This window comes from Oncorhynchus masou, chromosome 6, assembly GCF_036934945.1.
Source record: "Oncorhynchus masou masou isolate Uvic2021 chromosome 6, UVic_Omas_1.1, whole genome shotgun sequence".
NCBI classification, from domain to species: domain Eukaryota; kingdom Metazoa; phylum Chordata; class Actinopteri; order Salmoniformes; family Salmonidae; genus Oncorhynchus; species Oncorhynchus masou.
In genome coordinates, this window is record NC_088217.1 from 75,539,655 (window position 1) to 75,565,849 (window position 26,195).

General features: G+C 43.7%; 2 protein-coding genes and 1 pseudogene across 2 annotated transcripts in view; 2 read left to right on the plus strand and 1 right to left on the minus strand.

The window, feature by feature from the left end:
- The first annotated feature begins 11,122 nt into the window (after positions 1–11,122).
- hpxb (hemopexin b) lies at positions 11,123–17,666 on the plus strand. Its single transcript, XM_064969739.1, has 10 exons — positions 11,123–11,279; positions 11,982–12,004; positions 12,264–12,377; positions 12,877–13,034; positions 13,833–13,986; positions 15,063–15,275; positions 15,636–15,728; positions 15,813–15,943; positions 16,384–16,531; positions 16,822–17,666. The coding sequence occupies exons 1-10, from the start codon at positions 11,218–11,220 to the stop codon at positions 17,046–17,048; spliced, it is 1,323 nt and encodes a 440-aa protein (XP_064825811.1). The 5' UTR covers positions 11,123–11,217; the 3' UTR covers positions 17,049–17,666.
- LOC135541691 (toll-like receptor 13) lies at positions 16,930–18,742 on the minus strand (annotated as a pseudogene).
- Positions 18,743–24,113: 5,371 nt separating this feature from the next.
- The window catches only part of LOC135542632 (radixin-like), a 36,147-nt gene continuing 34,065 nt past the window's right edge, over positions 24,114–26,195 (plus strand). The window contains exon 1 of the mRNA XM_064969741.1: positions 24,114–24,397. The gene's annotated coding sequence lies outside the window, so the exon portion shown is untranslated. The remainder of the gene's footprint in view (positions 24,398–26,195) is intronic.

The window sequence follows — 26,195 nt, forward strand, 5'->3', positions numbered from 1 at the left end:
GATGAGCATTTTAAGTAAACCTATAAGGATCTTTTGGGGGATCTTTTAAAATGTATTTCTGACATACAGTATTTTGTCAGTTATCATACTTATACAGTAGTGAATGTTGAACACTTGATACTGGTGAAGGTGTCCTTAATATGAATGTTATCATTTCCACTCAACACCTCAGCTAGTGCCATGCAGGTCCCTGGGTAACTTAGCAACCAGGGTCCCTCATTCAACATTTAACTGGGTAATGTGAGAGGGGACCGGTGGCCGCACTCCGACAGAGTGACTGGGATTTGTTTCACACGGACACACAGGCCTATTTTCTCACATTCCATCAAACAAGTATGTGTCTGTACACCTGTCAGTTATTCTTTGGACTGGTTATATTCAGAAAAATGTGAATTGGGAGGCCAGTTTCTGTTTTCAAATGCGTTTATTTTTTCTTGTGATGTTTTGTTCTTTTAAATATATTTTATTCCAATTGAATGTTCTGAATGGATCAATCGGGTAATTTTTCACACAGGTTATCTGTTTTTACACGGGTTATCTGTTTTTACACGGGTTATCTGTCTTTACACGGGTTATCTGTTTTTACACGGGTTATCTGTTTTTACACGAGTTATCGGTCCTAGATAAATACAAAAGAGAATGAAGATGCATCATGGGATTGTCTATTCAATACATGAGAAACTGTGTTTTTACCCATTCACACTCCGAGGTCACATGTTTCCAGGGGGACATTGTTGTGCAGCGCTCTGAGGTAAACTGATACCCACTCTGTCATCCTAGAAAAAGCCCTGTTGTTTTGCTCCTGGGGCTGAAAGGTTTCTCTAACTAGGGCTTCATACTAAGTCTACAGAGCTGTGAAAAAGAATTTGCCCCCTTTCTGATTTTCTCTATTTTTGCATATTTTCTAGAATGAATGTTATCAGATCTTCAACCAAAACCTAATATTAGATTAAGTGAACCTGCGTTTATAAATAACACCAAAAAAAGGATTTAAAAAAGGATTTTATTTATTTAATTAACAAAGTTATGTAACACCCAATTCCCCTGTGTGAAAAAGTAATATCCCCCTACACTCAATAACTGGTTGTGCCACCTTTAGCTGCAAGGCTGCAACCAAATGTGTCCTATAGTTGTTGATCAGTCTCTCACATCACTGTGGAGGAATTTTAGCCCACTGCTTTAACTCAGCGACACTTGTGGGTTTTCAAGCATGAACTGCTCGTTTCAAGTCATGCCACAACATCTCAATTGGGATTAGGTCTGGACTTTGACTGATCCATTCCAAAACTTCAAATGTTCAGCTTTTTAGCCATTTTCATGTAGACTTGATTGTGTGTTTTGGATCATTGTCTTGCTGCATGATCCAGCTGCACTTCAGCTTCCCGCTCACGGAAGGGTGACCTGACATTCTCCTGTAGAATTCTCTGATACAGAGCAGAATTAATGGTTCCTTCTATTAAGGCAAGTCGTCCAGGTCCTGAGGCAGCAAAGCATCCCCAAACCATCTCACTACCACCACCATGCTTCACCGTTGGTATGAGGTTCACACTGTGGAATGCAGTGTTTGGTTTTTGCCAGGAATAATGGGACCCATGTCATCCAAAAAGTTATACTTTTGTATCATCTGTCCATAGAACATTCTTCCAAGCGTCTTGATGATCATCCAGGTGCTTCCAGGTGCTTTTTGTCAAACTTCAGTCAACCATTATGTCTGGCGAAAACCAACGGTCAAGCATAGTGGTGGTAGTCTAATGGTTTGGGAAACCGGCATCTGTTTCTCGTTCATTGTCAGAGCAGAAACATACACATGTTTTTTGAGTCTGTTGTTCTTTGATTACCAAAGTGTCTGTCACTGTTTGAATAAAGATATGGTACAAATCACAGGAGGTTGGTGGCACCTTCATTGGGGAGGATGGGCTCGTGGTAATGGCTGGAGCAGAATTGTTGGAATGGTAGAACGGTTTCAATGTGCTTGATGTCGTTCCATTTGCTCCATTCCAGACATTATTATGAGCCGTCCTCCCCTCAGTATCCTCCACGGGTACAAATTTAGGCTTTCCTTGTCACTCAAATTTGAGACCATCATCAACCTTTTTCTTGCTGATCATTTTACACAAATTCAACTATTTCACGCTCTTTTCCCAGGATTCAACAGCAAGCTGAAAATTGAAACATACCAGACCAACAAGAAGATTCTTCATTTTCTCCTCCATGATGTTAATGAGGTCTCGCTCCAAGAGAAAAGCCACCTCCCTGTCACCCACCTCCCCCATACAGAGAGACCTAAACTCCCCCAGGGGGTCCATCTTCGCACCCCTATCCCTTACCGATCCACCCAGCTGGGTGACGCTGGCCCTCTGCAATGTAGAGCAGGGCGAGAAAGAGCTGCAGAGCCTTAGAGAACGACAGACAAGTGAGGTGGAGCAAATTAACCGAGAGCTTGACAACGCCATCATTGAGGCTCAGAGACAAGAGCGCCGACTGCTGGAAAAAGTTGAGCAGGACCACCGAGAAGCCCAGCGGTGCCTGGAGCAGGTGAAGAGGGAGAACGCTGCGGCGGTGCGGGTTGGACAGTCCCTGGTGGACCGGCAGCTCCGCAAACTGGGCCAACTGAAGGAGCAGGTCCAGAGATGGGGTGGAAGCAGTGGGGGACCCAATAAGAACCAGCTTCAGAGGGGTGTGGCAGAAGTTACACAGCCTTGGGAAATCTCCCTCTCCTTAAAGAGGGTCACTTTTCAGGCCGGTACGCAGCAGAAGGATGTTAGGTTTGGAGAGGTAGAAGTCCAGGATCAAAATCTGAACTACCCTATTGGTGTCTGCGGTGAAACAGGGAAGAAATGTGCTCTTCACTCAGGGGAGATGAAGTTTGGAGACCGTGGATCATTTGAAGTTCGGAAGGACTTTTCATCCACATCAAATAGTGGGAGCATGCGTGTAGTCAGGAAGCTCCGCCTGTCCACCACAGACAAGGATGAGCCAAAGTCACCAGTCTCAAAGCCACTGCTCAGTCCCCGGCATCGAGGAGCATCTGAGTCATCCATGGATGAGGAGCTAGACACACATGACCAGGACCTCTTCCTGGCTATCCCTCCAATCTCCAGCCAAGGGGAGTCGGAGGGAGACGAACCAGGCTGCGGACAAACTGGAAACAAGAAAAGCTCCATCCTCAAGTGTCAGAGAACGCAAAGGACCCTGGTTCTCGTCCCCAGTGAGGAACCCTCCTGCCCTCCAGAAGGCGGCAGATCTGAACATAGTGACCATCCACAGATCTCTCCCAAAACCAGCCGTGGAGGACCCCATCCCAGGTACAGCCTCCTGGACCTATCTTCAAGACGCGCACGCTCACGTCGAAGCCTGTCACCCAGCAAATCCCCCCGTGGAACATCCACTAATGGGGGGAGTCCCCCATCCCCGGCTGGCAGTGAGGACTGCTACAACTACATCACCAGCCCCTCTCCTAGTAACAATATCTCCCTGAACCAGGAACACCGACGCGCCATGTCGACGGCGGACCTCTCCTGCAAGACCCGTCCCTTGATCAATGGGGGAAAGGGTGCTCACCTGGGATTTAAGAGAGACAACCACTCCTGTCTATCATCTGCCTCCTCAACCCTGGAGCAAGGGAATGGATCTGGCGGCAGAAGTCCCACAAGCTTGGATGAAAGAGAATCAAGATACCAGGGAAGGAGTGTAGGTTCTAACCGTGTGAGCCAATCTCTGTCCATGTCAGCTATTTACGGTGAAAGCCACCCTACAACCAAGAAGAAACAATCAGACAGTAGAAGGAGAGACAAACCATGGCCAATCTTGAGAGATCTGGAGGAGGAAGCAGGTTCAAGTGCCTTTGAGTCAGCAAATCTGATCAAGCAGTTTGGAAAGCAGGGCTCAGGGCGCTCTGACTTCAACCTGCCCAGCGGGCTCCATGCCACTGTCAAAGGGCAGCTCTTTGTGGTGGACTGTGGCAACGCCCGAATTCAGGTGACCGACCTTCAGAAGTATGTTGTGCAGCAGGTGTCCCCTACCGGAACTGAGAGATCCGCCCGCATCTGCAACTACTTTGATGTGGCTGTGAACAACAAGGGCCTCATTGCGCTGACATGTGCTGCAGAGCGTGCCGTGTTGGTGTTCAGCCGTCATGGACGCCTCCTCCAGACCTTCGGGGGTAACGGGATAGGATCCACCCATGAAGAGCTAGTTGCACCCAGGGGAGTGACCGTCACCCGTCTGGATGAGTTCCTGGTGGCCGACATCAAGCGTGGAACTCTAACTGCCCTGATGCTGGACCCCAAGACAGGCGCCAGGCTGGAGAGCACAATAATTACAGGATTCCACAGGCCCTACCTGGTGGCTGCCTGCCTGACCTCTGGACTGATGGCTGTGTCTGAGCGGGGCAATGAGACTGGCCGTGCACCTTGCATCCGAGTGCTGGAACCTGGCTGGAACACCATCCGTGTCCTGGGGGTGTGCTCCGGCATGGGGCCCGTCCTGGCCTGCCCCTGGGGCCTCAGCATCGACAGTGATGGGGATGTTCTGGTGGCAGACTGGGGCAGGTTGCATCGTGTCCTGCTGTACCCTGCCAAGGGCCTAGGCTGGCCACTTGTTACCCAGGGACTGAGCAGCCCCCGAGGCCTGGCCCTGCTGCCAGAGGGCCAGCTTGTGGTGTCAGACAGCATGAACCACTGTATCAAGATCTATCAATACAAGTCAGGCATTGGAGGGGTGAACTTGTCAAGATGAGGATGGAAAGGTTGAAGAAGTAGGCATTCCCTAGTGAACACCGATGCAGATTTCAGTAAATAACAACTACTTTTGAGAATTTTGAGAATGTTGAGAATTTCATGTTCTTCTAGAAAAAGTGAATCATAGTTACAATGTAGGGTAAAAATTGTGAAAGAAGACACTGTATATAGTTGTGGAGAACAGTAGAGAAGGTTGCATCTTTATTACCACAGAGAACAATTTCATTTGCAGCAAATGTTTTAGCTTGTTTTTAATTTGCCCATTGCCTTAAATGTGATAATCATGGTTTGATAATGAACCATATGAAACGTGTGTAGTATAGCTGTATATAGCAAAAATATATTTAGCAGAAGCATAATTATATTTTAATAGCTGCTACAGTGTAGAGAGCGGTGAATTATTTACACCATATAACAGAAAATTAAGAGTCCGTGCTATCCGGGAATCTTAGGACATCCATACCTCATAAATGTTTAAGGTAAGGGTTAAGGTTAGGGTTAGGTAAGGGTAAAGGTTAAGGTTAAGGCTAGAGTAAGGGTAGGGGTTAAGGTTAGGGTTAGGTAAGGGTTAAGGTTAGGGCTAGGGTAAGGGTTAAGGTTAGGGTTAGGTAAGGGTTAAGGTTAGGGTTAGGTAAGGGTTATGGTTAAGGTTAAAGCTAGAGTAAGGGTAGGGGTTAAGGTTAGGGTTAGGTAAGGGTTAGGGTTAGGTAAGGGTTAAGGTTAGGGCTAGGTTAGGGGTTAAGGTTAGGGTTAGGTAAGGGTTAAGGTTAGTGTTAGGTAAGGGTTATGGTTAAGGTTAAGGCTAGAGTAAGGGTAGGGGTTAAGGTTAGGGTTAGGTAAGGGTTATGGTTAGGGCTAGGGTAAGGGTAGGGGTTAAGGTTAGGGTTAGGTAAGGGTTAAGGTTAGGGTTAGGTAAGGGTTATGGTTAAGGTTAGGGTAAGGGTGGGGATTAAGGTTAAGGTTAGGGTTAGGGTTATGGTTCAGAGTAGGGATGTCTCAAGGGTTAGGGTTAGGGTTAGAGTAAGGGTAAGGGTTAAGGTTAGGGTTAGGTAAGGGTTAGGGCTAGAGTAAGGGTAGGGGTTAAGGTTAGGGTTAGGTAAGGGTTAGGGTTAGGGCTAGAGTAAGGGTAGGGGTTAAGGTTAGGGTTAGGTAAGGGTTAGGGTTAAGGTTAAGGCTAGAGTAAGGGTAGGGGTTAAGGTTAGGGTTAGGTAAGGGTTAGGTAAGGGTAAGGGTTTGGGCTAGAGTAAGGGTAGGGGTTAAGGTTAGGGTTAGGTAAGGGTTATGGTTAAGGTTAGGGCTAGGGTAAGGGTAGGGGTTAAGGTTAGGGTTAGGTAAGGGTTAGGTAAGGGTTAGGGTTTGGGCTAGAGTAAGGGTAGGGGTTAAGGTTAGGGTTAGGTAAGGGTTAGGGTTAGGGCTAGAGTAAGGGTAGGGGTTAAGGTTAGGGTTAGGTAAGGGTTAAGGTTAGGGTTAGGTAAGGGTTATGGTTAAGGTTAGGGTAAGGGTAGGGATTGAGGTTAAAGTTAGGGTTAGGGTTATGGTTCGGAGTAGGGATGTCTCAAGGGTTATGGTTAGGGTTAGAGTAAGGGTAAGGGTTAAGGTTAGGGTTAGGTAAGGGTTAGGGTTAAGGTTAAGGCTAGAGTGAGGGTAGGGGTTAAGGTTAGGGTTAGGTAAGGGTTAGGTAAGGGTAAGGGTTTGGGCTAGAGTAAGGGTAGGGGTTAAGGTTAGGGTTAGGTAAGGGTTAGGGTTAGGGCTAGAGTAAGGGTAGGGGTTAAGGTTAGGGTTAGGTAAGGGTTATGGTTAAGGTTAGGGCTAGGGTAAGGGTAGGGGTTAAGGTTAGGGTTAGGTAAGGGTTAGGGTTAGGGTTAGGTAAGGGTTAGGGTTTGGGCTAGAGTAAGGGTAGGGGTTAAGGTTAGGGTTAGGGTTAGGGCTAGAGTAAGGGTAGGGGTTAAGGTTAGGGTTAGGTAAGGGTTAAGGTTAGGGTTAGGTAAGGGTTATGGTTAAGGTTAGGGTAAGGGTAGGGATTGAGGTTAAAGTTAGGGTTAGGGTTATGGTTCAGAGTAGGGATGTCTCAAGGGTTAGGGTTAGGGTTAGAGTAAGGGTAAGGGTTAAGGTTAGGGTTAGGTAAGGGTTAGGGCTAGAGTAAGGGTAGGGGTTAAGGTTAGGGTTAGGTAAGGGTTAGGGTTCGGGCTAGAGTAAGGGTAGGGGTTAAGGTTAGGGTTAGGTAAGGGTTAAGGTTAGGGTTAGGTAAGGGTTATGGTTAAGGTTAGGGTAAGGGTAGGGATTGAGGTTAAAGTTAGGGTTAGGGTTATGGTTCAGAGTAGGGATGTCTCAAGGGTTAGGGTTAGGGTTAGTTAAGGTAAGTAAGGGTAAGGGTTAAGGTTAGGGTTAGGTAAGGGTTAGGGCTAGAGTAAGGGTAGGGGTTAAGGTTAGGGTTAGGTAAGGGTTAGGGTTCGGGCTAGAGTAAGGGTAGGGGTTACGGTTAGGGTTAGGTAAGGGTTAAGGTTAGGGTTAGGTAAGGGTTATGGTTAAGGTTAAGGCTAGAGTAAGGGTAGGGGTTAAGGTTAGGGTTAGGTAAGGGTTAGGGTTAGGGCTAGAGTAAGGGTAGGGGTTAGGGTTAAGGTTAGGGTTAGGGTTAGGTAAGGGTTAAGGTTAGGGCTAGGGTAAGGGTAGGGGTTAGGGTTAGGGAAGGGTTAAGGTTAGGGTTAGGGTTAGGTAACAGTTAGGGTTAGGGTTAGGTAAGGGTTAGGGTTAGGGCTAGAGTAAGGGCAGGGGTTAAGGTTAGGGTTAGGTAAGGGTTAAGGTTAGGGTTAGGTAAAGGTTATGGTTAAGGTTAAGGCTAGAGTAAGGGTAGGGGTTAAGGTTAGGGTTAGGTAAGGGTTAGGGTTAGGGTTAGGTAAGGGTTATGGTTAAGGTTAGGGTTAGGGTTGGGGTTAGGGCTAGAGTAAGTGCAGGGGTTATGGTTAGGGTTAGGTAAGGGTTAAGGTTAGGGTTAGGGTTAGGTAAGGGTTAAGGTTAGGGTTAGGTAAGGGTTAGGGTTAGGTAAGGGTTATGATTAAGGTTAGGGCTAGGGTAAGGGTAGGGGTTAAGGTTAGGTAAGGGTTAGGGTTAGGGCTTGGGTAAGGGTAAGGGTTAAGGTTAGGGTTAGGTAAGGGTTAGGGTTAGGGCTAGAGTAAGGGCAGGGGTTAAGGTTAGGGTTAGGTAAGGGTTAGGGTTAGGGCTTGGGTAAGGGTAAGGGTTAAGGTTAGGGTTAGGTAAGGGTTAGGCTTAGGGCTAGAGTAAGGGCAGGGGTTAAGGTTAGGGTTAGGTAAGGGTTAAGGCTAGAGTAAGGGTATGGGTTAAGGTTAGGGTTCGGTAAGGGTTAGGGTTAGGTAAGGGTTATGGTTAAGGTTAGGGTTGGGGTTAGGGCTAGAGTAAGGGCAGGGGTTAAGGTTAGGGTTAGGTAAGGGTTAAGGTTAGGGTTAGGGTTAGGTAAGGGTTAAGGTTAGGTAAGGGTTAGGGTTAGGTAAGGGTTATGGTTAAGGTTAGGGCTAGGGTAAGGGTAGGGGTTAAGGTTAGGTAAGGGTTAGGGTTAGGGCTTGGGTAAGGGTAAGGGTTAAGGTTAGGGTTAGGTAAGGGTTAGGGTTAGGGTTAGGGCTAGAGTAAGGGCAGGGGTTAAGGTTAGGGTTAGGTAAGGGTTAAGGTTAGGGTTAGGTAAGGGTTATGGTTAAGGTTAGGTAAGGGTTATGGTTAAGGTTAGGGCTAGGGTAAGGGTTAAGGTTAGGGTTAGGTAAGGGTTAAGGTTAGGGTTAGGTAAGGGTTAAGGTTAGGGTTAGGTAAGGGTTATGGTTAAGGTTAGGGCTAGGGTAAGGGTAGGGGTTAAGGTTAGGGTTAAGGTTAAGGTTAGGTAAGGGTTAGGGTTAGGGTTAGGGCTAGAGTAAGGGCAGGGGTTAAGGTTAGGGTTAGGTAAGGGTTAAGGTTAGGGTTAGGTAAGGGTTATGGTTAAGGTTAAGGCTAGAGTAAGGGTAGGGGTTAAGGTTAGGGTTAGGTAAGGGTTAGGGTTAGGGTTAGGGTTAGGGTTAGGGTTAGGGCTAGAGTAAGGGCAGGGGTTAAGGTTAGGGTTAGGTAAGGGTTAAGGTTAGGGTTAGGGTTAGGGTTAGGTAAGGGTTAAGGTTAGGTAAGGGTTAGGTAAGGGTTAGGTAAGGGTTATGGTTAAGGTTAAGGCTAGAGTAAGGGTAGGGGTTAAGGTTAGGGTTAGGTAAGGGTTAGGGTTAGGTAAGGGTTATGGTTAAGGTTAGGGTTAGGGTTGGGGTTAGGGCTAGGGTAAGGGTAGGGGTTAAGGTTAAGGTTAGGTAAGGGTTAGGGTTAGGGCTTGGGTAAGGGTAAGGGTTAGGGTTAGGTAAGCGTTAGGGTTAGGGTTAGGGCTAGAGTAAGGGCAGGGGTTAAGGTTAGGGTTAGGTAAGGGTTAAGGTTAGGTAAGGGTTATGGTTAAGGTTAGGTAAGGGTTATGGTTAAGGTTAGGGCTAGGGTAAGGGTTAAGGTTAGGGTTAGGTAAGGGTTAAGGTTAGGGTTAGGTAAGGGTTAAGGTTAGGGTTAGGTAAGGGTTAAGGTTAGGGTTAGGTAAGGGTTATGGTTAAGGTTAGGTAAGGGTTATGGTTAAGGTTAGGGCTAGGGTAAGGGTTAAGGTTAGGGTTAGGTAAGGGTTAAGGTTAGGGTTAGGTAAGGGTTAGGTAAGGGTTAAGGTTAGGGTTAGGTAAGGGTTAAGGTTAGGGTTAGGTAAGGGTTATGGTTAAGGTTAGGGCTAGGGTAAGGGTAGGGGTTAAGGTTAGGGTTAGGGCTAGAGTAAGGGCAGGGGTTAAGGTTAAGGTTAGGTAAGGGTTTGGGTTATGGTTTAGAGTAGGGATGTCTCAAGGATCCCCACTAGCACTGACCAAAAAGTAAGGGTGGAACTTTATTTCTGTTATTAGAGTTCTAGGTATTTCAATTAAAATTGCTGTTGTTAAGAGTAGGTGATTCCTCACAAAATAAACTAACTTTTACAAAATTGGCAATTTTATATCATGTGTAACAACAGGGTATGTGATGTTACTGTAATTTCACCTCTGCCCTTACAAAAAAGGTTGAAGTTTTAAAACTAAAAGTGCAGTAACTGCAGTCTATTGTAGTATTTTGGACGCAGTAATTGCAAAATAACTGCAGTGTACTGCGTTTGAACTGCAGTTATACTGCATTGTAACTGCAGTTATGCTGCAAAATTACTGCAGTAAAAAGAAAATAGTATTTTGGACACAGTATTTGCAGCATACTGCAGTTATACTGCACTCTAACTACAGTTATACTACAATGTACTGCAGTTATTGTACACTGCAGTCTGACTGCACATTTGTTTTGTAAGGTTGAAGTCTAAAAGCTTTTGAAATGCTGTCTATCCCCAGTAGTTATGTTGTGAAATACAGTCATGTGTCATAGCCTACGCTATGGTAATGACTCAGTAAAATTGAATACATGTATCATGAGACTGACACCTCGAAAAACATTTGGATTGGGTTTAAATCTTTATTTTAAAAAATAAAATAATAATACAATTATTTCACCTTTATTTAACCAGGTTGGCCAGTTGAGAATAAGTTCTCATTTACACCTGCGACCTGGCCAAGATGAAGCAAAGCAGTGCGACACAAACAACAACACAGAGTTACACATGGAATAAACAAACGTACAGTCAATAACACAATAGAAAAAGTCTATATACAGTGTGTGCAAATGTAGTAAGGAGGTAAGGCAATAAATAGGTCATAGTAGCGAAGTAATTACAACTTAGCAAATTAACACTGGAGTGATAGAGGTTGCAATGTACTCGTTCTTTATTTTGACTTGTTTCTTAGAAATCCAGTGTCTATAGTTTCAAATGATAGATCAAAGATAAGCAAGGCTCCTTCTGTTACAGATTACTGTTTATCTCCCTGTCTGACTCTGATTTCTGTGCTCCTACTTTATGAACTCACTTGTCCAAAGTCCTGGCTAAAACTTGCCAAAAGTGTGCCGCTTGAATCCAGGAAATGATATTTCATTTGACCCAATGATGTTGGCCAAACCAGATTAATGTGTAACATCCCAACATGTTCAATATTTATTAGAATTTGACATATAAACTCATTTTTAAATGTGCTCATATTGATTGCATTATATGAGATGCATATATAAAACTTTTCTGCTCAGTAATCAATAAAAGTTTCAATAAAAGTTTCTGCTCAATAATCATTTTGCAACAGAAAAAAGTCCTACACTCCCCCTGCACTTTCAGTAAACAGAGCACAGAACTACTACCCTCCCCCGCTGCTCTTTCAGTAAACAAAGTGCAGAACAACCCACACTCCCACACACAAAAAGCACATTGGTAAATCCAGACCCAGTATAAAAGGTCTGGTCAACTCCTGCTCAGGCACCTTTCTCAGCTCAGCTCTCTTCGGTACCTGGACCCAGAGGAGGACCGCTCAACGTGATGCTTCTCTCCCAAACACTCTGCCTGTGCTTGGCACTAGCACTCAGCTATGCTGCTCCAACGTGAGTACTGCTGATTAGTCATTTAGCAGACGCTCTTATCCAGAGCCACTTACAGGAGCAATTAGGGTTAAGTGTTTTGCTCAACAGCACATTGACAGATTTTTCACCCAGTCGGCGACCTTCTGTTACTGGCCCAACTCTCTTAACCGCTGGGCTACCAAAATGGCATCTTCTTATTCTCTTATTCATGTTCAGGGTAGCCACAGCAAAATACACTGCCTCTAAATTGCCTCTGTACTTACTTTGTTGAATTGTTACTTTATTCAACACATTATGGGCTTCGCTGTGCTGTGTTAAGACATGTCTTACGCAACCCAATTGGATACTATGCTCCCCCACATTGGCTGGGTTAGTTCCATAAGTTTGTTTGCAATGTCACAGAGGTCAAGGCAGGATCAATAACCCAAACACACAAAGAGTGGTCAAAGTCAGTCGTGTACCTCAGCACTTCTGTCACTGAATCACCCCGTTACCTCATCATTACAGATCCCCTTCATATCAATCAGGAATCCCTTTGAGCTGCTCTATAAGGGAATATGGCTCTGTATACTCCAGCATCATTATTGGTCTGTCTAACCAGAGGGTGGAGTCATGATGTGCAGTGTATTATCTCATTTCCCATCTCTATGACCTCACTCATGTCTCATCAGAATGAGGACATTATAGTTTATGATGAATAATGTATGCTTTTTTTCTACACAGGATCCATGATGTAATGATGTCAGGTGAGTCTAAGATCCATATTCATTTAACAGCCTGTCAAAATGTAGGACCTCAAAAGTCATTGACTGATCCAGATGTGCTTAGGCAAGGCAAACAACTAGGGTTGCAACTTGCCACGGGCACAGGTGTTATTCAACTCCCTTTCAGCCCATTACTCATGTCCTACATGCTTTTATATGAGAGTAGGATGTATGACTTCCAAATCACCACATGAAAAGTCATTCAACGTGCATCTCACCTTGACTCTGACTGGCCCATTAGACCACCACCACCACGAGGATCAGGTCGAACACAACGCCAACCCAGACCGGTGTGACGGCATCGAGTTTGACGCCATCGCCCCCGACGAGAAAGGACACACCTTCTTCTTCAAGGGTATCAAAATCATGTTATGAGTCGTCTTTTTTACCCTCATTCTCCCTACAGTGGGCTTTGTCATTGTCATGAAATGTCATTATGTCCCCATCGGGATGGCGAGGGTTACGGGTACGCTCTTAGAAAAAAGCTACAATCTCGAACTTAAAAGGGTTCTTCGGCTGTTCCCATAGTAGAACCCTTTGAGGAACCCTTTTTGGTTACAGGTAGAATCATTTTGGTTCCACGTAGAACTCTATTGGGTTCCATGTAGAACCCTTTCCCATGGAACCCAAAAGAGTTCTACCTGGAACTAAAAAGGGTTTTCCTATGTGGACAGCCAAACATCCCTTTTTGAATCCTATTTTCAAGAGTGTAGTGGATTAGTTAGTGGGTATTTTTGATATGGGTTAACATGACCTGTAAACGTGGGTTTGTACTAGATATTTGTGTAAGGAGAGTGTAAGCTTACATTTCCATGAGTATATCTGATCCCAGATCTGAACTATGCTACTCTAAGGGAATCACCTGTGGAACGGCTTCAAAGGTCCAGCTCAGGTCTCCAGTGCCTTCTTCAAGGAGCTAGATGACGACCATCGCCTGGGGCATGTTGACGCTGCCTTCCGCATGCACAACAGTGAAAAACTTAAAGAACATGATCACATCTACTTTTTCCTGGTACTGTCAATATCAATGATGTAGTCGATATCCATATGAATAGGGAACTTTAACACGTAGTTTAACTAGTGACTCATCAGCTTGGGCATTCTTTTTAAAAGTCAAGTTATGCAATCATGTGTTCCCATAGGTGGCATAGTAGCATGTGCTCTCTCAGATTTGTCCTGTAAAAAATACATACTATATATATATATATATATACATGAGATTTATTTGTATTTATTTGTAAACATTTTTGGTTGTTGTTTCTCTGTCATGCTGCTAGCCACCTAGCAATTTTATGAAGTTGGCTTTAGCTAGCCCAGATAGCCTCCCAATCGCATAACTAGCTAGCAAGAAGCCATTACAGGCTATCAAGTTGGAGGGGCTAGCTTGTTAAACTATCTTATTGAGCATGCCTGCTAGCAAGGTTGGTAGACTTTATAAAAGCAAGCAATAACTAAATGTACTGAATAAGACTCACATTCCTTCAATCTTTTACCCAGATTTTAGCAGAGATGCAGAGAAGCATAGTTAGTTTCTTAAAAAAAACAACCATCAGTCAGGAACAGACAGAAAGCTTGAGATATGCAGAAAAATATATTTATGTTTTTTACAAATAATTAAGCATAATGATTATGGCTCTAGATTGCAGGAAAAGGCTGTGCAGGTGTTTGAAAAATGTTAAATTCTCCAACTTCGGACCACCCCCCTACCATCCTCACATACTTTGTGCACCCTCAGATTTTGGGGGTATATGACACTTCTGACAGCATTCACTTAGTATACTCCGTATTCTCCATCCCTCCTCAATTACAGGACGACAAGGTTTTCAGCTACTATAACCACAGTCTGGAGGAGGGCTACCCCAAGGACATCCAGCTGGACTTCCCAGGGGTGCCCAGCCACCTGGACGCTGCGGTGGAGTGCCCCAAGGGAGAGTGTAACTCAGACTCTGTCCTATTCTTCAAGGGTAAGCCTGTTAACCCTTTGATGCCCCACATAAGACTTAAATGTAAATGTAAATAAGACCATAATGAACATTTCTCTGGTTTGTTGCTATAAACATTTATACATTTTATTTATTTATACCCCTTTTTCGTGGTATCCAAATGTTTTAGTAGCTACTATCCTGTCTCATCGCTACAACTCCCGTACGGGCTCGGGAGAGATGAAGGTTGAAAGTCATGCGTCCTCCGATACACAACCCAACCAAGCCGCACTGCTTCTTAACACAGCACGCATCCAACCCGGAAGCCAGCCGCACCAATGTGTCGGAGGAAACACTGTGCACCTGGCAACCTTGGTTAGCGCGCACTGCGCCCGGCCCGCCACAGGAGTCGCTGGTGCGTGATGAGACAAGGACATACCTACCGGCCAAGCCCTCCTGTTACGGTTTTCTTCGATCTCCTCCTCTGAAGAAGAGGTGTAGCAAGGATCGGACCAAAATGCGGCGTAGTTGGTGTTCATGTTCTCTAATAAAGGAAAAACTCAAACATGAACATAATACAAAACAAACACCGTGAAAAACCGAAACAGCCTATGCTGGTGCAAACTAACACAGAGACAGGAACAATCACCCACGAAACACTCAAAGAATATGGCTGCCGAAATATGGTTCCCAATCAGAGACAACGATAAACACCTGCCTCTGATTGAGATCCACTCCAGACAGCCATAGACTATTCTAGATAACCCTACTATATCACAATCCCGATACCTACAAAAAAAACAAGACAAAACACACCACATAATTAACCCATGTCACACCCTGGCCTGACCAAAATAATAAAGAAAACACAAAATACTAAGACCACGCTAGGCCAATTGTGCGTCGCCCCACAGACCACCCGGTAACGACAGAGCCTGGGCGCAAACCCAGAGTCTCTGATGGCACAGCTGGCGCTGCAGTACAGCGCCCTTAACCACTGCGCCACCTGGGAGGCCCTAAACAGTTAGAATTTATTCACAGACATCATACCAGGAAATGTGTTATGGAGTTTCCTAGTCTTGGTGTGTGCTGCCTAGCATATGTTTCCTCTCTCACAGGAGAAGAAGTGTACAACTATGACATCGCCACGCAGTCAGTAAAGGAGAGACAGTGGGCCCACCTGCCCAACTGTACGTCTGCCTTCCGTTGGCTAGAGCAATACTACTGTTTCCATGGTCACAACTTCACCCGGTTCCACCCTGTATCTGGGGAGGTGAATGGAGTGTACCCTAAGGACGCAAGGCACTACTTCATGAGTTGCCCCAATTTCGGTAAGAGAACCATGCAAAGGATGTTACGCTTCCTCCTTTATCAAAATCAATTCATTGTCAGAGGAGGCTGGTGGAAAGAGCTGTAGGAGGATGGGCTCATTGTAATGGCTGGAATGGTATAAATGGAACGGTATCATCAACACATCAAACATATAGAAACCACATGTTTAACTCCATTCCATTTATTCCATTCCAGCCATTACAATAAGTGTGTCCTCCTATAGCTCACCCCACCAGCCTCCTCTGCCCAGTGTGCATGGTGTGAGATTGAACAGATGAATGGTGAATGGTAATAACAACACCATTTCAGGGAAAAAAAGCTTTTGGATTGTGTTGAGACATGTTATTGCTGGATTGTAGGCCATGGCGGTGAGACAAAGGTTCCCAAATGCAGTGAAGTGACATTGGATGCCATCACCTCAGACAACTCAGGCAAGACCTATGCCTTCACTGGTAAGAACTAAGCCTTTGTGTTCAGTTGTGTGCACAACTCGCATTAGACAGTTGCCAATTTTCACCTCCATCCCACTTCCTCAGGTCGTAATTATATGCGTCTAGACACCCATCGTGATGGTAAACACACCTTCCCCATTGCCAGAACCTGGAAGGAAGTGGCCAACGGCGTGGACGCAGTCTTCTCCTACAGTGACAAGATCTACATTATCAAGGTGGGTCAAAGGTTACAGGATGTAGGGGAAGACAGGGACTTCACTTGCGATAAATAACATGTTCAGAGCTTTACTCACGACAACAGTACCCATACCTACAGTATATGTACATGGCTACCTCAATGACCTCGTACCCCTGCACATCAACTCGGTACTTGTAGTCCCTGTATAGCCATGTTATTTTTTACTCTTTATTGTTATTCAATGTATTTACTCCTCATGTCACTTTTACTCTGCATTTATGGAAAAAGACCCTTAAGTAAATATTTCACTGTTAGACTACAACTCGTTTACGAAGGATGTGACAACAACCAAAATGGATTTGATTTGAGTATATAGAAAATTACTTTCATTCAGTCAACTGTTTGTTACATCATCATGCCTCTGTTTGTCCCATGGCACATAAAACACACCTGAATGCCACCATTTCCGGTTGACAGGGCGACCAAGTTTACATCTACAAATCAGCAGCTCCCTCCACTCTGATTGAGGGCTACCCTAAAAGCCTGATAGAGGAGCTGGGCATCGAAGGACCTGTGAATGCAGCCTTTGTTTGTGCAGATCACCATATTGTGCACATTATTCAAGGTAACTAATTGGACATTGAACTTGAGTACATTCAAATCTATCCCCCAAAAAGTGTTGCTCTTTTTACATCAATATTCACAAAAATTGTGATTTTCCTGTGTCAGAAATTATTTGATGTTAAAAAAATAAAAAATAAACAGCTGCATTGGACCTTTAATGACTCATTACCTCCCCCTGCTGGAGAGGCCTGACGTGCCACAAGACCTGCGGGGCAAACGTGGAGTCATCTTTGGGAACCTTTAACACACTCAGTGAAAAACTTTTTTTCCTGTCTCTATTTCCCCCTACAGGACAGACGATGCAGGACATTGACCTGTCTGCCACCCCTAGGGTAGTAGCCAGAGAGGCCCCACTGCCCATCTCCGGCATCGAGGCAGGCATGTGTGGCCCTGATGGAGTCAAATTGTATGTGGGCTCAGAGTACTACCACTACGAGTCCCTCATGCTCCTGGCTCTCAGCAGGATACTCCAAGAGCCTAAAAGAATCACCCCAGACATGATGGGCTGTGTCGAATAGGAGTCAGTTTATGATAGATACCTTTTCGAAGAATAACAACTGTGATCATCTGTTCTCAATGGACAACATCAAAACGTATAATCACATGTTAAAGTAACTGTCCAGTAAAGGTTTTCTGTTAACTCATACCCAAATAATGTTGAGTCATCCTATACTCTTTTCTGTAGCCAAAGCATACATTTGAGAAAAAACACTTCCGAAATCCCAGGTAAATTTTTTTATCTCAAACAGACCGTTTCAAAAATGCTTCCTATTTCCTCATAGAGGATGATATCATCAGTGTTCTAATCGCGTTCATATTTGTAATGATCACTATATGCCAAAACCATTCTGTTGTGTTGGGGTACCCACACATCCTTTCTAACACAGAAAAGCTGCATTTAAACATACTTAATTTTTTTTAAATGTGGAAGGAAAACTATCTCATATTGTAATTAATTATAGGACATATTTCATAGAAATCTGGAAACACTTGGCAGTTACTTAAACTTGACACCCCAACTCACAAGTCACCCAAACAATGTTTCTTAAGGTTCAAATAATATTTTATCACATTTTTGTTGAACATTTGTGTATGACAGAGATGAGTTGAATTAAAAAGATACAAAGAAACTGAAATAGTATGATTATATTGCATTCATTCATGAGACAATTAAGATACAGGAAAAATCAAGTAATACATTCAGATGAATAATTCTACAGTATGACAAGCAAAAATAAGTCTAACAGGTAAATGTGATCATGAACTGGTTAATTATGTATAAGCATTTCTTAATGATATTCCCATGCAGATGTAAAGAAAAGGTTCAGAATGAGATGGTTGTTTCAAATCAAGTTGTCACAGTCACAGTGCCTCCACCCCAGAGAGGATGGGATTTTCTTCAGCAGGGCCATCCTTGGTCTCTAAAGCCAGCCGTAGTTGCTGCCAGAAGACCCTGGTGTGCTCCCCGGCTCTGAGCCAGCTCAGGTATGTGTGTCTCTTCACCAGCTCCTCATCCGGTGGTATGGTGACAGCTGGTGGGTTGGGATCTCCTCCAGGAACACCAGAATCAGGACGTCCTTCTGCTCATCAAAGAGCTGGAAGCTGGCCACCTGGATCTCCCGGGAGCACCACTCACTCTTCAGGTAGCGGTGGCTGATCACACAGATGGTCTTGCGGCTTCCGTAGATGGCGTCCATAATGTTGTCTATGATTGGTTTGCCTGGTTGGAAGTCCCGGTGGTAGAGACACAGCTTCCAGCCCTGCTCTCCCTCCAGCTCTGGTAGAAGCTCCTTCAGGACCCAGGGCTCATCGTAGACGTTGTAGGAGATTAAGGCATCATACTGACATCCACGAGGCATGTGCTTATTCCTTTGCTTGGTGTCATGGAGGAAAGCCAAGAAGAGGTGATAGCCGTCTATTACCTGCCATTTCAGGAAGTGGTAGGCAAAGGATGCTATCAGGGTGAGGATGACCAGAGAAGTGGTAGGCAAAGGATGCTATCAGGGTGAAGAGGACCAGAGAAGTGGTTGGCAAAGGATGCTATCAGGGTGAGGAGGACCAGAGAAGTGGAAGAGATGTAGCAGTAAAGTCCTAAGTGTACTGTACAGAACTGAAGCTCAACGTCCAACAGCTTGGTGTCCTTTAGATCGGCAGGATAGTTGTAGGTAAACTCTGTGGAGCCAACAACCTGTGTTTGCTTGTCGTTCTCCATCCACTGGACAAACCAAGCATTGCTGCAGCCATAGGTAAAATGATTATCTTGCATGTCCAGGTATGTCAAGGCAGGGAAAGAACGCAACTTATTGTCTCATTGACTACTGTTATGTTGTTCTTTCTCACCTGCAAGAAAGGGACTCTGCTAAGGTTTGCTCCTATGAGGAAATCTAAGGACTGAAGTCGGGCTTTGGACAGATACAGTCTGTTGAGCCTTGAGATTGGGTGATACAGCTTTGGAGTGAGGACTGTGAACTCATTCTTACTGATCTCAAGGAACCACAACCGGGGTGTGTGAATGAATATGTCTAAGTACAACTCCTTAATATTAAGACTCCCTGCCTGGAATACCAATGAAGATTTCAGACCTTCAAGAAAGTTGATAGGTAGATGAGATAGTCCCTTGTGACTGTCACGCCCTGATCTGTTTCACCTGTCCTTGTGCTTGTCTCCTCCCCCCTCCAGGTGTCACCCATCTTCCCTATGTCATGACGTTGGCCTGGGGGGTAGGTTTATGAGAGTCATAAATACCTCTTCCCCCCTTTTTCCTCTCTCTACCCTAGTGAGGTTACATTTGCAAAACCCCTTGGTTAACGTAGAGATTCTGGAAACATCAGAAGGTGGGGGGAAATTAACTATATTCTGGTAATCCGAACAATTGAACATATGCGGTGGTATTTAATGAATATGATGTCAGTTTGGTTCTCATTTGAGACATTCTCATCAATGATCAGATGACATAAACTCTATGTGGAAAGTCTACACATCAGAGTTATCAGATTCACATGGAATTGTTGTTCAATTTAAATGTTTGAATATTAAATTATTTGTGATGGGATGAAATGTGATTTTAGCTTCTAAAATGTGAGATGTGGGTTTTCATAAGATAGGGCTGCACAATCAGTGGCCCGCCCTGTGAAGGGACATGGGCTATAAAACTTTTCAAACATGCCCTCCTCTCCCTTCCTATATAAGCCCTTGACGACTATAGAACTTTCTGTTCCGGGGATGTAGGACGACGGTCCTATGTCAGAATGGTTCAGATAATAACTACAGAACGAAGCCGACATCAGCGTGAGCTTTTGTTGCGAATGGTATGAACTTTGAACTCTTATTCACTACAGAAGTGATACCTCCAAGCCGTTGAGTTAGCAGGTTAGGAAGGAACAGACAGAGTATCCCGTCTTCCACACAACAACATTACTACAACGTATCCAATTGACCACCAGAGACATTCTTCAAAGGACTTGGTTGGGCAACACGGCCTTCCATCTACCACCAACCTACCGAAGCGCAGCTCAGAGTAAATATTTATTGCATTTCCTTTTCCAAATGAGCGGTAATTTAGAATGCATAAGATACTGTATTTACGATAGCACAGCTTCTTCCCTTTGTTCCTCAGTCTTCCTGCTCTTTCACTCAAACCCAGCCCTTTTCCTTTGTGTAACAAGCTGTCATATCTGTTCCGCCCGCTAGGGAAGTTTTCCTTTATGACGTAATTTGTAATCAAGTTATGATTGAATTATGTGTATGTGTAATTCTGTGTGATTAGTTAGGTATGTTGTAAATAAATAATTAAACCCAATTTTGTGTTGCTGATTCAAATTATTAGCCAGGGTTCGTGCAGATAAAAGAATTTACAACTTTCAGATGAAACTGAATTAAGATGAAGATTGATATTGACTGCTATGAATGTACAATATTACTAGGTCTTTAAGAGTTTATTCGGAAGATAACAGCTCTATAAATATTATTTTGTGGTGCCCGACTCTAGTTAATTACATTTACATGATTAGCTCAATCAGGTGATATTAATTACGGAGAAATTATTTTATAGAATAGCATGTCATATCACTTAATCCGGCATAGCCAAAGACACAACACCTATTATCCCCTGTGTATTTATACCTGTGTTCTCTGTCTGTTTGTTGCCAGTTCATCTTGCTCGTTCAAGCTAACCAGAGGTTTTCCTGTCAGCGCCTATCGTTTCCCTCTCTTTCGTCACCCTCTTGGTTTTTGGCCTGTCCTGACCCTGTACCTGCCCGCCTGACCTCTCTGCCAGATACTGAGCCTGCCTGCTGTCCTGTACCTTTGCTCCACCTCTGGATTACTGAACTCTGCCTGACCCTGAGACCGCCTGCTGTCCTGTACCTTTGCTCCACCTCTGGATTACTGAACTCTGCCTGACCCTGAGACCGCCTGCAGTCCTGTACCTTTGCTCCACCTCTGGATTACTGAACTCTGCCTGACCCTGAGACCGCCTGCTGTCCTGTACCTTTGCTCCACCTCTGGATTACTGAACTCTGCCTGACCCTGAGACCGCCTGCTGTCCGGTACCTTTGCCTTACCCTGGATTTTCAACCCCTGCCTGCCTTGACCTGTCTTTGCCTGTCCTGTTGCCACAATAAACATTGTTACTCCGACAGTCTGTATCTGGGTCTTACCTTGATTCCTGATAGTATGAACTGGACATGACTGACACAGCAGACTTGGACCAGCTACGCTGCACTATCTCCTCCCAAGGAGCCACCATTTGTAGGCACGAGGAGTTGCTTTGCAGTATGATGGAGGGGTTCCAGGCCACGGCCGACTGTCACGACCAAACATTGGACATTTTGTGGGAGCAAGTCTATGGGTTGCCTTCTAGGCAGCCAACCATATAAAGGTTGTTCTTGGTTAAATTCACTGTCTTCAAACTGGAGAGAGGCTGAAAGGATGAGGAGCTGACGGTTGCAATGAGGTTGTTGTCCAGATGTAGCAGGGAGAGGTTGGCCAGGCCCTGAAACAAATGGTCTGCCAAGGTTGTGAGTCTGTTATGAGCCAAACCCAGCTCCCAAAGAGCTTCTAGGTGTCCAAGAGCACAATCAAATCAAAGTTTATTTGTCATGTGCGCCGAATACAACAGGTGTTGACTTTACAGTGAAATGCTTACTTACAGGCTCTAACCAATGGTGCAAAAAAAGGTGTGTGTGTGTGTGTGTATGCAAGTAAAGAAATAAAACAACAGTAAAAATACATTTGAAAATAAGAGTAGCAAGGCTATATACAGACACCGGTTAGTCAGGCTTATTGAGGTAGTATGTACATGTAGGTATAGTTAAAGTGACTATGTATATATGATGAACAGAGAGTAGCAGTAGCGTAAAAGGAGGGGTTGGCAGGAGTTGGAACACAATGCAGATAACCCAGTTAGCCAATGTGCGGGAGCACTGGTTGGTCTGGCCAATTGAGGTAGTATGTACATGGATGTATGGTTAAAGTGACTATGCATATAAGATAAACAGAGCGTAGCAGCAGCGTAAAAGAGGGGTTGGGGGGGTACACAATGCAAATAGTCCGGGTAACCATTGGTTACCTGTTCAGAAGTCTTATGGCTTGGGGGTAAAAACTGTTGAGAAGCCTTTTTTGTCTCAATCATCCACTTGAGAGATTTTTAGGTTTGATAGGCCTTTAAAATCCAACTTTACGAACTTGGAAATCTTATTCATGGCCATGTCTAAATTGCTTACTTTGCACGGAATATCTATAGGTATGACTTCAAGATTCCTGTTATAACAGAGTACTTTCATGTTAGGTTACTGAGATTACCCCAGATTGTGCAGTTTTTCAGGAAGTACCCACATACAGAATCAGCAAGAACCCAGCAATACATCAGGAAACAAAGAGTCTCAGCTGAGAGAATGGAGACCCACTGCTGACCCCAATAATAAAGTGAATTTAGAATTAAGAAATCATTTCTGAGAACTAAGATCTACAATTCTAACTGGTACTAGCACTTACTAATCTCCCACTGTTGATGAAATACAAAATGCTTTGATTGCTGCTCACCCAAACCAGTAAATCTCTGAAACATCAAGTTATGCTTAATTGCGTGGTCAAAGAAATGTCTAAACCAGTGTTTTAGAAGACACTTCTTCGTGTCTCCTTAGTGTAATAACAGTTTGTGTCCACTAGATGACGTAGCATGCAAAGTTATGTGTTAGTAAAGAAGGATTAGGGAATGCAACATGGAATTCTTAACTTTTTCAAGAGTATACCCATTTAGGCTCACGGCAAATATAGCCTCACAAAACCAACTGATGAAATTTAAACAAACGTCTTCACAGAGCTGAACATTATAAGTGTTATAAATCGATCCATAAATGCTTAATTCTCATGTTTGAATTCATTGCATTGCATTGGAAGATTATTGAGTGAGGGAGAGTTATTTGTGAGCAGTGGTGTAAAGTACCTCAGTAAAAATACTTTAAAGTACTACTTAAGTAGTTTTATGGGGTATCTTTGACTACTTTTACTTTTACTTCACTACATTCCTTAGGAAGATATTGTACTTTTTACTCAAATCAAATGTATTTATATAGCCCTTCGTACATCAGCTGATATCTCAAAGTGCTGTACAGAAACCCAGCCAAAAACCCCAAAAAGCAAGTAATGCAGGTGTAGAAGCAATACATTCTCAATACATTTTCCTTGACACCCAAAAGTACTCGTTACATTTTAAATGCTTAGCAGGTCAGGAAAATTGATTAATTCACGCACTTATAAACAGAAAATCCCTGGTCATCTCTACTGCCTCTGATCTGGCACTCACTAAACACACATGCTTCGTTTGTAAATTATGTCTGAATGTTGGAGTGTGCCTCTGGCTTTCTGTAACTAAAATAAAAAAATAAATGGTGCCGTGTGGTTTGCTTAATATAAGAAATATGAAATTATTTTTACTTTGACCTTTGATACTTAAGTATATTTTAGTAATTGCATTTACTTTTGATTCTTAAGTATATTTTAAACCAAATTCCCTTGACTTTTACTCAAGTACAATTTTACTGGCTGACTTTTACTTGAGTCATTTTCTATTACGGTGTCTTTACGTTTACTCAAGTATGACAATTGGGTACTTTTCCCACCAATGTTTCTGTGATGCTCTGTGAAGACAAAGACTTAAAGGAAAAGGGTTCAGTGTTTTACAAAGCAGGTATGAGAGAAGTATTCACAGACATCATGGCAGACAACCTTATTTGTTAGAGTCCTTATTTGAGACAAAGCTGATACCATGTTCGTTATGATATAATATAACTAATATAGATACTGTTTCCCTTTGTGTACTGACTTTTCCCGTGTTATTGTTCTATTTATCATGGATACTCCATAGACTATATTGGATCCACAGGTGAAAGGAAGGAAACTGGAATAAATGGAGATAACTTAGAAGGACAAGGTGTGTGTAACCTGGCTTCAGGGCAATTCGTAGGATTTGGTATGTTGATTTTCTCCCTCCATTTAGTATCATATATTGTACACACAACTATGACAGCATGGAGTACACCCACCAACACTGTTAGAATACTCTATTTTAAAGTTGGGGGAGTTCTCATCGCTGCTGCTGAGCAGAGCGGGTACCCCCACATATTAAATCAACCACGCCTGGCCTCGACTAGTCCGACGGCCATATTGAATGTCTTCACAAATCGCCTTACGGTGGATCTCAATTGCACGGTTTTTTCACTCATGTCCCTTCTAACAGGCTTCACGAGAACATTGGAGGTGACAAGGGTACATGAAATATAGTCGTTTAGTTTACAGCTTGGATAACCTGAAAGCGTTGAATACTCAGGATTTTGTCGGTCTTTGAAGCCTTAGTCCTTCACCAGAGGTGAGTTTGTCTGTCTCCTTAGAAGAGCTTCTGCAAGCTGATGAAAAAGGGGCAATTTTTGTGTACTCGACGTGTTGCAGAAGTAGGCTAAGACGGGCCTTTATTTCAACCTATTACTGATAAATTTGTGAGGAAATTTAAACGGTCTTTATCTCTGAAACACGTTTTTTTGGCAGACAAGATACTTCATTATTTGCGCAATAATAGTTTGCACTTAGCCTAATGTTGAGCTTTCGTCAATGTGACACGCGGTCACATCTGTCTTGCGAAGATTTAAAAAATTGACTTATCTTGTTTTCAATAACGTTTTTATTATTGTGAAATGCATTGCCTCGTGTTATTAGACCTGAAACGTAGCCTATAATATCATTCCAGTTTTACTTAGCCATGGCGTATAATTATTAGCAAGTATAATTTCGTTTCATTAGTTGGGTTAACCTGTTACAATGTAGCATTGGCGCGTTTTGACGGTTGTCATCTATTGCAAAGGGAGGCGGGCGGGTGAGTAGTGTAACCAGTGTTGCAATGATTGAAACAATGTTGCTCAAGGCGATCACGGTCTACAAATTATAACCTACACATAATTCCGCTACTTTCTTCAGGCGCCAATACTTATGTACCCCAGTGCATTAAACACCGATCCTCCCCAACGTTTTTTTTTTTTACGCATGATCACATTTTTTTGCAGAAAATAATCAGCAGCCGTACATAAGTGTCTTTAGGCACACCCGTCTATCGACTAAACTTAACTCAATTTACCATCTGTTTGAAATATATGTTGAGAGTCATTAATGCCAATGATCTGCTGGATTTGGTTGCTTTGAATTGCCATTTGCCAGTCAGTAAATTTTTCCCCTAATTCTTGGTCCCATCATTGTTAAGGAACATGCACTTGAAATTAACTTTTGGGAGTGTTTGCCCAGGACTCAATGCACTGCATCAGAGGTGCACACAATGTTACAACTTATCACTGACAGTCTGATAGGGCCGGGACATACCAGTATCACAATATTCATTAATGTTAATGTCATGGCAAGGAAACCAAACACAAAGCAGGTTTAACTTCTCTCCATCTCATCCCTCCATTACCCAAAAGGCTCATCCTTTTCTGTTTACATCTACGTGGGCTGGCGCCCATGTCTCACTGGGCCAAAGCTGTCGTTTACATCACCATGGCTAACTGGACTTTTTCCTTTTCACAAAGCAACTGTTTTGATTATGCAGAGGTTGTTGATTCTGCTCTTCACAAGTCCTCATTGTCAGCCCTAGCTATGGAAACTCAGTTTCCCAGTATAACATCAGTATACACTAAGTGTAAAGGCGTCATCATGCTTCAGTTCAACTGGTGCCTACCCAAACTCAGCTGGTTGACCTGAACGAGTGTGCTCGCATCGTTCCTTACAAGACCTCTGCTAAAAATACTAGAACAAAGCAGAAATAGTACTGTTTGTGCATCTTGAGATGCCGTAGCCAATATACGCATCCTCAAAATAGTTTGAGTTATTTTAGATTAATTCGATCTGTCATTCATTTTGACGTTTTTGCCAAGGATGTTTGGTGCAGTATTTCTCAAGTGAAGACATTTACATGAAAACAAGTTGCGTCTTGTTGAATGGCAACAAACACTTAATTGAATAATTCCTACTGTTGACAAATCTGCTACGAAGGGGCCTAGACTTTCGGCTGCCTAGACTTTCGGCTGCCTAGACTTTCGGCTGCCTAGACTTTCGGCTGCCTAGACTTTCGGCTGCCTAGACTTTCGGCTGGCTAGACTTTCGGCTGGCTAGACTTTCGGCTG

Coding starts and splice junctions, on each gene's coding strand:
- hpxb (XM_064969739.1), top strand. CDS start 11,218: ATGCTTCTCTCCCAAACACTCTGCCTGTGCTTGGCACTAGCACTCAGC. Junction 11,280..11,981: donor CTCAGCTATGCTGCTCCAAC/GTGAGTACTGCT, acceptor TTTTCTACACAG/GATCCATGATGTAATGATGT. Junction 13,035..13,832: donor ATCACATCTACTTTTTCCTG/GTACTGTCAATA, acceptor CCTCAATTACAG/GACGACAAGGTTTTCAGCTA.